The 13,635-nt window shown below is 42.8% G+C and overlaps 1 protein-coding gene across 1 annotated transcript in view; it reads right to left on the bottom strand.

Moving 5' to 3' along the window:
* Positions 1-13,635, bottom strand: part of megf6 (multiple EGF like domains 6) — a 57,520-nt gene that overhangs the window by 14,820 nt on the left and 29,065 nt on the right. Inside the window, exons 9-15 of the mRNA XM_048981709.1 lie at positions 8,141-8,263; positions 6,190-6,372; positions 5,959-6,090; positions 3,504-3,632; positions 3,070-3,198; positions 2,611-2,745; positions 2,379-2,513 (exon numbers count right to left, since the gene is read on the bottom strand). Of these exons, the coding sequence (XP_048837666.1) occupies positions 2,379-2,513; positions 2,611-2,745; positions 3,070-3,198; positions 3,504-3,632; positions 5,959-6,090; positions 6,190-6,372; positions 8,141-8,263 (966 nt within the window). The remainder of the gene's footprint in view (positions 1-2,378; positions 2,514-2,610; positions 2,746-3,069; positions 3,199-3,503; positions 3,633-5,958; positions 6,091-6,189; positions 6,373-8,140; positions 8,264-13,635) is intronic.

The following is a 13,635-nucleotide window of genomic DNA, read 5'->3' as shown; positions in this document are numbered from 1 at the left end:
CATTTTATTTTAATAATAAAATAAAACCAAACTGCTAATAGGCAAATATTAACAAAAAGATAATACATTTCACACTTAACTCGAATGCTACAGATGAGGAGTCACAGTCATATAAGTAACCCTGTTACTAGTGCTGTAGTCAAGACCACTTAATCCGACCAGTCATGACCAAGATGAGAGTATATAGAGACCAAGACAATACCAAGACTTCGAGGGGTTGAGACAAAGTCAATATTGAGACCATGGTCAGGTGAGACTGAATCAAGACCAGAACCAGACTAGTCCGATAAAATGTGAACCATGCATTTATGTCATTTATGGATCTGACTGTATTTTCCTAATACTATTGTGTGGCTGTGCAGGTTTGTTCTGGCTACATGCAGACCATAGTGAAAGAACCACATTCCCATAGAAACACCGACATGCAAACAAATACTGACCACTGAAATCAACTTGACCGTCTTTATTCAACACAGTAATGGTGGTGTAAGATGCACAGAAATTAAAAGTATCAAACTAAATGAATTCGTGTAAAACCTATATGCTGTACAACACAAATGTGTGGATCTATAAAATACCTCACTGGGAAACTAAAATGTTCCCAAACCGCTGATTATAACTGACTTGTAACCTGCATTATTCATTCAACCAACTGAAGGCCACAATTAGCAATGTTTTCCATGTTGAATATGTACTACTGAATTTAGGTTCCTTCCATGTCAATAAACGTATTCATTAGTTTCACTGGGCCTCATTCCGTTCCTTCTTAAAACCCACTTAAACAGTTTTCACAAAGATTCTGACATTGATCAATGTTTTCTTATTTGGTATTTATTTTTAGGTAAGAAGGTGTTCTGCTAGTGTAGCGCAAGTTAAAACCCTGGGTTCCTTTAAATCAGAGCTAGATAAGATTTTAACAACTCTTAGTTATTAGTTAAGTTCTCCCCAAACAAGCGTAAAGGGCTGAATGGCCTCCTCTCGTTTGTAAATTTCTTATGTTCCATGTATGTTCTTGTATGTAACAGAATCTACGTTTACTCAAGAACATAGTTATTCATGCTTATAAGTTCAAAACTGATCTCAAGACCAAGACTGATCTCAAGAATTACACTACTTTTCACCACCTTGTCCATTTGACACCCCATGAACATTCACAAGGAAAGCTACTGCAGAGTCCTCACAAACACTAACACATATAAACAGTTAAATATGCAGAAACAATAAATGTGTTAATTACAGGGTCTACATAAACCATAAATCGAAAGAGTAATTTCCTTCACCCCTCCTAGACAGCTGATCAAATGACACACATCCCGGCCCCTGATTCTTTGTACTTTTGTATTTATTGTCCTCACTTCTTTGTCGCCTTCTTTAAGTCCAGTAAAAGTCATTAATAAAAGATACCTGATTCAACCATTTCCTCACCAGAAGTGATTTTTCTTTCACACCAGCACATATATAAGCTGTAGTACTGAAGGTATCCAGAGTACACAGGGGGAAGCCACATAACACAAGGAGGACATGCAAGTGTTACAGAGCAGAGGGGCTCAACCCCCCAACTGTTGAGGTGTGAGGAAAAAGTACTACTGTACCTACTGAGCAAACTTGAAGTCCCACATTTACATACAAAGATAGAACTGCACCCTCAAACACACAGATTTCACTGTTATTACCCGAGAATGAGTCTGGTTCTGTTGCACCTACTGTAGCAATGCTGCAAAGATGCACATTACAGCAACAATGTAAAAATGAAACACAATGAAACAGAGAAATGCCTGATATGATGGAAATTCTCTCACTAAACCAGCCTTCCTGAGTGACCGACACACTGGCCTACCTGTGGTTTGCAAGGAGCATCACCACAGTCACATTCATATTGACAGTTCACCCCAAATTGTCCATCACCTGAAGCTGCCAAAACATATACTGGAATAGTACATTTTAAACGTACATTCAGAAGTTATCTAAGATGAGTCCAATAACTGGAAATATGCAATAACTGTTCATCAGTTTCAAACAAAATAATATCCAGAAGAGACAGATGATTTGCTTAAATTTAAAATGGAACAAAAACCTTGTCAGGTCAAGATATTAACGCTAAAACAACCATAAACATTATTTGAAATGTTCTTTGTGGTAATAAAAGTTACAGTTAATTCTTATAAAACGTGTGCCAGCACATATATTCAGCCCTTTTGAAAACAGAATCCCTGAAGCTGTGCAAAATGAGCATGGACAAAAGAAAGCAATGAAAGTGAAGATACATGCTTATTAAGACTTTGATTAAAAGGATGACAGAAACGCATCACATGACACACATGGTGACAACATTTAGTTTCCGTTTCTAGGGTGTTTATAGACTTGGAAGACCTACTCACCCAGCTGACACCTCTCCCCATGAAGTCCTGCTGGACAATTCTGGACACACTGGCCACTCTTGGGGTCACACCTAACACCAGCAGGACAGTCACACTGCTCTATGCAGCCATCTCCATAAAAGCCAGGGTCACACTCTGGATAAGAGCAGCAGACATGGACATCATGACCACCCTGATGCCAGGCCCATGAACTGCCCATGCCCTCACTGCTGCCAGCTCAGCTGCAGCGTACCTGACTGACATGCAGTTCCTTGGTAGCCTGGCTTGCACACACATGAGCCATTGTTAGCCCTGCACCCTGAGGACTTCTCCAGCACACAGGCACACTCCTTAGAGCATCCTGCTCCATATGTCCAGCTTGGACATGCTAAAGAAAGTACATAAAGAGAACATTTCAGTAAACAGGGCAAGACTTCATTGGCTACAATCACAGATAACACACCAACCTAGAGTTTATCATTCCATAGTACATTAGATTGTGAGTTGAAATAATGCAAATAGTAAAAATTACTCAGACTTCCTTATACTGACTCATATTAGCTGTACTAATGGTACTGTCTACTGATAGTAAGATGGTATAATTCTACAGCTGTAATACTTTGAGTGACAAAACTTGAACCAGTGCAGGAATGGTGTCGATAACATTCTCTTAAAGGCCTATTAGTTAGGGGAAAACTTTTGCGACATTCACCTAGATGACAGAAACGCCCATACAGCCCTGGGGCACACAAGCAAGTCCCATACAAGCGGTGACAATGCACATTCCTGGGGCAGTTACACCGGCTTTGGCAGTTTTTCCCAAAATACCCCTTTGGGCAACCTGTCAACAATAAAAACCACAGAAGTTTGGTTGGTCTTTGGTTTTCTACCTGAACCATATTTATGTAAACAATCATTCTTAGAAAGTTAAAAGTTACACAAAATAAAGTATTTCTGTTAAGGAGACATCAGATAAACAGTCTGAAGGAAAAAGGTAAGAGCATGCTTCTGAAATCAATGTCAATTCTACACACACAGTAAATAATTGTACAAAAAGGTAAATAATAGTACAACTATGAGCACTGGAGGACTTAGAGTGACCTAATTTTGGCTTTCTAAGCATCATTTGTAGGGCGACACTCTCACCATCTTCACAAAATTCCCCCTCCACCCCATGGGGACAGTGGCACGTCCCAGTTACTGGATCACAGGATCCGCCATTCTGACACTGGCAGACACTTTGACAAGCTGGACCAAAAGTTCCCTGTGGACATGCTGAGGAGCAAATACATAAGAACAGAGTGTGACCTCCAAAATATGCACACAGCTACAATGCAAGGAGTATCCTCTTCTTAAGACATACCCCGATGAACCTACTCATACTTTATAAATCAGAATACTTATAGCTAAAATTCACAACATTAAGGTTTATGAAATAATTTTCTTAGATTAATTTTGATATTTGTTAAATCAACACAATCAATATGACTTATGGGTGACACTGTACATCAGGGGTCACCAAGATGGTGCCCGTGGGCACCAGGATGCCCCCATATGAGTCGCCCGCGGACCTGTTCTAAAAACAGCACAACTCACCAGTGAGCAGTGTTTCAAACTGGTAGCCCTTCGTATGGCTCAGTACCCTTGAAATAGCTGTTTCAAAAAGTTTGTGACCCCTGCTCTACATTAAGTGAACCTTCATATGCTTGCATACTACTTATGAATATTCTATGTATCCAATATGAATGCATTATGAAGGCACACTTAATGTGAAGTGTCACGACATGTTCATTAGCATGTCAGTGTTAAACTGAAGGCTTTTCTTTCTGAATGGCAGATGAGTGTAAAAGCTTCCAAGTGCTGTTGCTATTCTAGGCTTTGGACACCTTCACAGGAAGAGAACATTTGTTCCCCTACATGTTTCTCATTTGTTCTTTATACACTGCTCAAAAAAATGAAAGGAACACTTTTTAATCAGAGTATAGCATCAAGTCAATTAAACTTCTGGGATATTGATCTGGTCAGTGAAGTAGCAGAGGGAGTTGTTGATCAGTTTCAGCTGCTCTGATGTTGATGAAATTAAGAACAGGTGCACTAGAAGGGCAACAATAAAACGACCCCCAAAACAGGAATGGTTTAATAGGTGGAGGCCACTGACATTTTTCCCTCCTCATCTTTTCTGACTTTTAACTAATTTTGCATTTGGCTACAATCAGTGTCACTACTGGTAGAATGAGGCGATACCTGGACCCTACAGAGGTTGCACAGGTAGTGCAACTCCTCCAGGATGGTGCATCAATACGTGCCAGTGCCAGACGGTTTACTGTGTCTCCCAGCACAAGTGTCTCAAGGGTATGGAAGAGATTCCAGGAGACAAACAGTTACTCGAGAGTTGGACAGGGCTGTAGAAGGTCCTTAACCCATCAGCAGGACCGGTATCTGCTTCTTTGTGCAAGGAGGAACAGGATGAGCACTGTCAGAGGCCTACAAAATTACCTTCTGCAGGCCACTGGTGTGAATGTGTCTGACAAAACAATCAGAAACAGACTTCATGAGGGTGGCCTGAGGGCCCGATGTCCTCTAGTGGGCCTGGGCTCACTGCCCGGCATCATTGGAACTCGATTGGCATTTGCCATAGAATACCAGAATTAACAGGTCTGCCACTGATATCCTGTGCTTTTCACAGATGACTGGTTCACCTTGAGCACATGTGACAGACGTGAAAGGGTCTGGAGAAGCCATGGAGAATGTTATGCTGCCTGCAGCATTGTTCAGCATGACCAGTTTACAGGCTAGACAACAGCACATTGACTGCCATTAGGTATCAGGATTAAATCCTTGGACCCATTGCCAGACCCTACGCTGGTGCAGTAGGTCTTGGGTTCCTCCTGGTGCACGACAATGCCCAGCCTCATGTGCTGAGAATATGCAGGCAGTTCTTGGAGGATGAAGGAGTTGATACCATTGACTGGCCTCCATGTTTGCCTGACCTAAATCCAATAGAATACCTCTAGGACATTATGTTTTGGTCCATCCGACGCTGCCAGGTTGCACCTCGGCTATCCAGGAGCTCAATGATGCCCTGGTCCAGATCTGGAAAGATATCTCCAAGGACACCATCCATCTCATTAGGAGTATGCCCCAACATTGAAAGGCATGCATACAAGCATTTGGGGGCCTACTGAGTATGATTTTGAGTTCCTGCAATGAAATTTTGGCAAAATGGCCTGCCGCATCATTTTTTCACTTTGAAATTCGGGTGTCTTTGAATTCAGCCCTCTGAAGGTTGATCATTTTCATTTCCATCAAACACTGCGGCATCCTTTCATTCCTAACATACAGTATTACCCAGTCCATAACAGTGTAGATATCGAGCATGATTGTTTTTCCCATTGAGATCTGACATATTTTCAAAGTGTTACTTTAATTTTTTTTGAGCAGTTTATATGATTATTAGAGTCATGCTGATAATGTAAGATATGCAAATTCAAGGTACAAAGGCAAACCACTGGCCTTTCCAATGGATAACCTGTGCCAAAATACCTACCATGAGAACTGGTTGGAATTTTTAAACCCAGTTATGCTCTGGGAAAGCACTCACTTTCATTACAGATGATTCCAGTCCACCCTGGAAGGCAGTCGCATTTATTGTTCTCCTTAGCACATATTGCCCCATTTTCACAGTTTTCACAACTCAGACTGCAGTCATCCCCAAAAGCGCCATCCAGACACACTGAAATGGATAATGAGAGACATATATGCCCATCTGACACACTATTCCTGTGTGAGACATAGAGTCAATCCTGACCTCCATAGGCTGAAGGGATGTTACCGGTCCTGCTAATGAGAGTGAGCTCCGCCCACACATCATCCCCACTCTCCTCTTCATCGGCTTCATAGGCTGAGTCTGCATCATAGTGTAGGAGCTCTGGAAGCTGCCGGAATAGCAGGCCTGGCAGCTGGCGCACATCCACATCCTCATCGTCACTCTCATCAAATTCACTCTTCTGCTGAGCTGCAAGGAAACCGGTGAGTGAGTTTATCATGGGCAGGTGGGACCATGGCCCCAGCTCTCCAGAATCAGCATGAATGTAGATTGCAGATCCACCGTGACTTTCTTCATAATGTTCTTACATCAGGGGCAGGGCCAGGGCGGGGCCTGGGGATGCTGTAGCTACCCTTATGATAGCCATAGCACCTCATTAGGCCCCCAAGATATTTTTGTGGTTTATTTAGATAGTTTTATATTTTTAATGTGCAAAGACTATAATTTAATATCTCACCTTGTATTTATCACTGAATGTCACTGTAACTGTCATGTAGCGGGCACAGCGTATGGGCACAGGTGTTTGTGTACATTTCTTGGAGATGTTACAGTAGAAATTAAACTGTGGTGACCGGCACATTAAGGGGAAACCCTAAATTTCAGAGCATCCTCGCTAAAAACAAATCTCTGGAGCTGCTCCTGGCCAGTGATGGTAGAGTTTGACGGTGTGTATGCATAGTACCTCAGATTGCTGCCTCTTAGAAACAGGGACTCGACAACAAAATATCGAGCAGAGGAGATACTGTAGCTCATGTCATCTCTTCCGATTCATGACCCAGCATGCTACAATTTTTTTACACATTGCAATTGGCAGTGATGGAAAACCCTGCTGAAAACAACAGCATAGACCAGCATGATTTCCATGCTGGTCTGTGCTAGCTAGTGCTGGTTTCCTGCTGGTATAGCTAGTGGACCAGCATAGCTGTGTTGGTCTACCTGTACATGAAGCTCATCCACCAGCAATATTTTATTGACGATCACTGGTATAATCAGCACACATTGTGCTGGTCTAATTTTTTTCAGCAGATTAACGTCTCTCATTCCAGATTTATTGTCCAATATTTTTGAATGGATAAAAATTATGCTTTGTGGTCATTTAGTTACCATTTATATATTTATTTATCAAATATGTTTTAATGAATTTGCCTTTTATTTTAATTCAGTAATAATTTATTTACAAATAGTACTCACCCACCAACAAAAATAGGGTGGCGTGGTGGTGCAGTGGTTAGCGCAAGAAGGTCCTGGGTTGGTCCCAGGTCCTTTCTGCGTGGAGTTCGCATGCTCTCCCCATGTTTGTGTGAGTTCTCACCGGGGGCTCCAGTTTTCTCCCATAGTCCAAAAGTGTGCAGGATAGGTTGGTGTGTCTAAATTAGCCCTGAGTGTGTGTGTGCCCAGTGTCATGTTGGCGACTGTCCAGAGTTGGTTCCCATTGTTCCTGGATAGGTTCCAGTGACCCCAGTTGGGATTGAGCAGTTTCAGAACATGGATGGATGGACACCAACAAACTATGCAAGGATGGATTCACCACAGCTCCAATATATTGAGCATCTCTATATATTGTTTGTTCCATCTTCATAAAGGCAACATGTAATGCAAAATAATAATGATAGAAATATATTGCTCAAGAATCATGAATAAAATCATGATTCATATCTTAGCTATAATCGTGCAGTCCTACGTCAAGTGCATATTTTTATTAACGATGGTTAAACAGAATAGATTAAATAGTCTTTAGCTCAGAAATGTTGCAAAGTGAAAGTAAAAATTGCAACAACTTAAAATATTTCATTAAAGTACAAATAAGGAAAAAATATCTACTTAAGTAGAGTAACAAAGTATTTGTACTTCGTCATGTTACACCTCAGGCAAATGGTGCCCCTAACAGGAAAAGCAAGGCACCTATCCAAGTAAATATAAGACATGCTCTTAGTTTTAAAAAGATGGTTCCCTTTACCCTCACAGTTACAGCCATCAGTATGCAGTCTGTCGCCGGCTTCGCAGTGGCACTCATAGCCCCCAGGGTAGTTCTTGCAAAAATGACTGCAGCAGGCTTTGCCAGTCTCACACTCATCAAAGTCTGTGGAGACAGGCAGGAACCAGAATGTCACTGTTATATAGGCTGTGTAACACACAGGACAGGATAAATGAAACCTATGAATAGACAGGGAACAAAATCACATATGCCAGTGTTTCTCAAACCAGTCCACGGAAATCCCATGACGGGCCATGATCTTGCTCTCTGCTAATTCCCTGGGAGTTGGGAAGGAGCAAAAACATGGACCATCTGGAGGTCCCTGAGGACTGTTTCGAGAAACACTGACATATGCAAAAGTCACAAGTCTTAACTATAAGTCAAGTCAGAGACTTGGTCAGACAAGTCAAGTCATGATCAATCCTTAGGTAATTTCGCCATGAGTAACTATGATAAATGTAATAGTGATCAATTTAGTTATTGTTTAATACATTTAATAGTGGTTAACTTAAAGAATAAACTTCAGTGTGTATTAATATTAGGATCTCTCTAAGTAAAACGTTCCTGTAGTAAACAATTCATCCATCCATCCATCCATTTTCCAAACCGCTTATCCTAGTGGGTCGCGGGGGGTCCGGAGCCTATCCCGGAATCAATGGGCACGAGGCAGGGAACAACCAAGGATGGGGGGCCAGCCCATCGCAGGGCACACTCACACACCATTCACTCACACATGCACACCTATGGGCAATTCAGCAACTCCAATTAGCCTCAGCATGTTTTTGGACTGTGGGGGGAAACCGGAGTACCCGGAGGAAACCCCACGACGACATGGGGAGAACATGCAAACTCCGCACACATGTGACCCAGGCGGAGACTCGAACCCGGGTCCCAGAGGTGTGAGGCGACAGTGCTAACCACTGCACCACCATGCCGCCCCCGTAAACAATTCAAATATGTTAAAATATTAGGAGAGAGGTTACGAGTGACTTTGGGTGGAGCTTAGTAGGATTGCGTTGATGAAGTTATAATAGGTAGGGCAGTATCCTTTATTCTGATTGGTCCAAGGCTTAGGTCCATAATTTGGTATCAGATGTGCTTATCCGTCAGGGGTCACATGGTTTGTTGTTTATGTTGAAAAGGGGAACATTTATTTTGTCAGACAGGGGGCCGTTAAACTTTAAAAGAATAAAAATACATTACAGTCGTCCCTCGCCACTTGTGCTTCGACATAAGCGGTTTTACTTGATCGCGGTTTTTTGTATATTCATTAAAAAGTTGATCGATACAGTGAAAATGATATATCGCTAAGCAATGGAAGCATATTTTCTATTCGTAATTAAATGTACAATAATATTTGTAACGTCTAATATATTGGGTAATGCGAGTGTAATGACCTGCCTGTACGATCCTCTTGTGTGCCACGCCTCCTTATTAATCACGTGTGTAACCCAGATTACGACCAGCTGTTTTCTGTCAGTTTGATTCGTCTGGTGTATTTAAATCCACTGGGGTCTGTAACCCCAGGTCTGTCCTTGACAATTTTATGTTACATGTTCTTGTGTCCTGCATTTGGAGTGATTCCAAATAAACCCTTCGATCCTGATTCCTCGTCTCATAACAGTAATAATAATAATAATCGATATTATTGATCCCCGTAGGGAAATTGTCTTTACGCCTCCCACAACTTGCTCTTTTTTCATAGAGGAAGTTGTCTGTGAAGGGCTGCTACCCGTAGCGGCGCCCAGGGAGCTAGGGGTTAAGGACCTTGCTCAAGGACCCACAGTCTGTGGCTGGGTTTGAACCTACAACCTTCTGATTACAGGCACACAGGCTTAGCCCACAGAGCCTAAATGTTATTTCATGTCAAATAATGTTAAAAACCATATTTACAAGGTCATAAATAAGGTTTTCTATACTCTAACTATGAAAATATTCTACTTATAAAGAACCCTACTTCGCGGAAACTGACTTATCGCGGTAATGTCTGTAACTGATTAACCATGATAAACGAAGGCCGAATGTACATGTATTTTTAACCACGATAAACAAGGGCCGACTGTAAATGTATTTATTAATGTTTTATTTTTTAATTACATTTTAAGTTAAAATAAAAAACATATAGCAGAATAAATGTAAACAAGCGGGGCGTCAAGCTACAGCCGTGCTGTTAGGAGTAGGCACACGCAACCCGACTTCACACATTTTAAAAGAAGAAAGAACTTTAACTAATTATATTTAACCAACATATTTAAAGAACACGAAAAACTTCAGCAGTATATTATTTCCACCTTAAATGTCTCCATTATCTATAACTCTGATTGCATTTCTCAGGTATTTCTTGAGGCCTCTTCTCTTTCATTTCAATACACCCCAAAAATCTGCCATTACTGTTACAGTAAGTATAACAGAGTGTCCCAAGTCTTATTTTGATGAATTTTTACTGAAGCATTTTTTAATATTCACCTCTTAAAGTTGGCATCTCACTCCATTCTCTTTGAGTCTGATTTATTATTATTATTATTATTATTATTTATTTAGGTAGTTATTTTTTAAACATCCAAAGAATCTGACACAACCAGGACAGAGTACGTTTTTCAGGAATGTCAGGAAAAACATATTAATGAAATTTTACTATAGCATTTTTAAAAATCACATCCTAACCATGTTTTGTATGGGCCTAATTGTTTTCAGGCCAATTGTGAAGACACTTTCTCTGTCCTTTTTAGATGTGTAGTGGATCTAACATCAGTAAGTTACAGCAAGTATGATACTGCTTAAAAAGCAGACATAACTTTGTTTTGAAATTGTAATGCGGCATTATTGAAATATTATAAGGGCATTCTATTGCTTTCTTGGTGGACTTGACTGTATTTTTAGGCTATTTGTGGAGATCACTTTTCTTTCATTTAAAATTACTATGGAGTCTAACATAAGGGAGTGAGAGTCGGAATCCTGGTCAGTGTAAATTTTACTGTTCAACAAATTTACTTTGTACAACACCCACCACTAAGGGGATGGTGAGAGTATAATTACTGACAAAAAGAAAACTGCAGCAGTGCAGTTGAAAAAAATACACATACAAAATAATGAAATATATACAATAAGAAAAACAGTAAAATTCTCAGTTTCAATGTTACATTATTATTTTGCAGTGATGTGTCAGATCCAGACATTTACCTTGTATTAGCTTTTACTTTCTAATATACAGTAAATGCATAGCTTTCTTTTGTCAGATACTTCTTGCAGGAGAATTTATATGTCACATTTGTCTTTACAAATAAAGGCAAATGGAAACACCCCTCCTGGAGCCGAGACATTATCGTGGTGGAGGGATTTGTGTGTTCCAATGATCCCAGGAGCTACATTGCCTGGGGCTTTATGCCCCTGGTAGGATCACCCAAGGCAAACAGGTCCTGGGTGAGGAACCAGACAAAGTGTGGCTCAAAAGACCCCTTACGATGTACAAAAACATGGACACACGTTTTCCCTCGCCCGGACGTGGGTCACCGGGGCCCCCTCCTGGAGCCAGGCCTGGGGGTGGGGCTTGATGGTGAGCACCTGGTGGCCAGGCCTGCACCCATGGGGCCTGGTCGGGCACAGCCCGAAGAAGGCACGTGGGTCCCCCCTCCAATGGGCTCACCACCTGTAGGAGGGGCCAAAGGGGTCGGGTGCAGTGTGAGTTAGGCAGTGGCCGAAGGCGGGGACCTTGGTGGTCTGATCCTCGGCTGCAGAAGCTAGCTCTAGGGACATGGAATGTGACCTCTCTGGTGGGGAAGGAGCCTGAGCTGGTGCGCGAGGCTGTAAGGTTCCGACTAGACATAGTCGGACTCACCTCGACGCACGGCTTGGGCTCTGGAACCAGTCTTCTCGAAGGGGGTTGGACCCTCTTCCACTCTGGAGTTGCTCACGGGGAGAGGCGCCAAGCAGGCGTGGGCATACTTATTGCCCCTTGGCTGGGCGCCTGTACATTGGGGTTTACCGTGGTAGACAAAAGGGTAGCCTCCCTTCGCCTTCGGGTGGATGGACGGGTCCTGACTGTTGTTTGTGCTTATGCACCAAACAGCAGTTCAGAATACCCACCCTTTTTGGAGTCCTTGGAAGGGGTGTTAGAGAGTGCTACTCCTGGGGACTCTCTTGTTCTACTGGGGGACTTCAATGCTCACGTGGGCAATGACAGTGAGACCTGGAGGGGCGTGATTGGGAGGAACGGCCCCCCCGATATGAACCCGAGTGGTGTTTTGTTATTGGACTTCTGTGCTTGTGACGGATTATCCATAATGAACACCATGTTCAAACATAAGGGTGTCCATATGTGCACTTGGCACCAGGACACCCTAGGCCGCAGTTCGATGATCGACTTTGTGGTCGTGTCATCGGATTTGCGGCCGCATGTATTGGACACTCGGGTGAGGAGAGGGGCGGAGCTGACAACTGATCACCACCTGGTGGTGGGTTGGCTCCGCTGTTAGACCCAAACGTATAGTGCAGGTCTGTTGGGAACGCCTGGCGGAATCCCCTGTCAGGAGGAGCTTCAACTCCAACCTCCGGCAGAACTTCGCCCATGTCCTGGGGGAGGCGGGGGACATTGAGTCCGAATGGGCCATGTTCCGTGCCTCCATTGTTGAAGCGGCTGACCGGAGCTGTGGCCGTAAGGTGGCCGGTGCCTGTCGCGGCGGCAATCCCCGAACCCGCTGGTGGACACCAGCGGTGAGGGATGCTGTCAAGCTGAAGAAGGAGTCCTATCGGGCCTTTTTGGCCTGTGGGACTCCGGAGGCAGCTGATAGGTACCGGCTGGCCAAGCGGAACATGGCTTCGGCGGTCGCTGAGGCAAAAACTCAGGTATGGGAGGAGTTTGGTGAGGCCATGGAGAACGACTTCCGGACGGCTTCGAGGAGATTCTGGTCCACCATCCGTCTCAGGTTTCGCTTGTGCTTGTTTAAATTTGCTCTTCTCTTTCTTTTGGGCATGTTTGTTTAAATTACTTCTGCTTTTCTTTTAAAATAACGCAAAAGTTTTTCTTCTTCTTAAAAACATTTTGGCGCTTTTTTCTTTTAAAATACGCCGTGGCGCTTACTAACAACATGCGGCTACGGGCCGGACGGACCCCGGCTGGACGTATATGCACTAGCTTGCATTTATCCTGCTATATGTTTTATTATTCCTTAAAAACATAATAAAAAAGCACAATAATAAAATATATGTAATGTATTTTTATTCTATTAAAGTTTAACCATATGGGCCCCCTATCGGCAGCACGTGGCATAAGCATGTATGGTATATAGAGATAATCCCCCGACCAATCAAAAAATCCCCCTCCCGCTTATGACGTCAGAAGCGGAGCAAATTAAGCAAAATTAAACCGGAGTACCCGGAGGAAACCCCATGACGACTTGGAAACATGCAAACTCCACACACATGTAACCCAGGCGGAGACTCGAACCAGGGTCCCAGAGGTGTGAGGCAACAGTGCTAAC

The sequence above is a fragment of the Brienomyrus brachyistius genome, chromosome 17 (assembly GCF_023856365.1).
Source record: "Brienomyrus brachyistius isolate T26 chromosome 17, BBRACH_0.4, whole genome shotgun sequence".
Taxonomy (NCBI): domain Eukaryota; kingdom Metazoa; phylum Chordata; class Actinopteri; order Osteoglossiformes; family Mormyridae; genus Brienomyrus; species Brienomyrus brachyistius.
The sequence above is the reverse complement of the archived record's forward strand: the minus strand, read 5'-3'. Positions and strand labels throughout refer to the sequence as shown.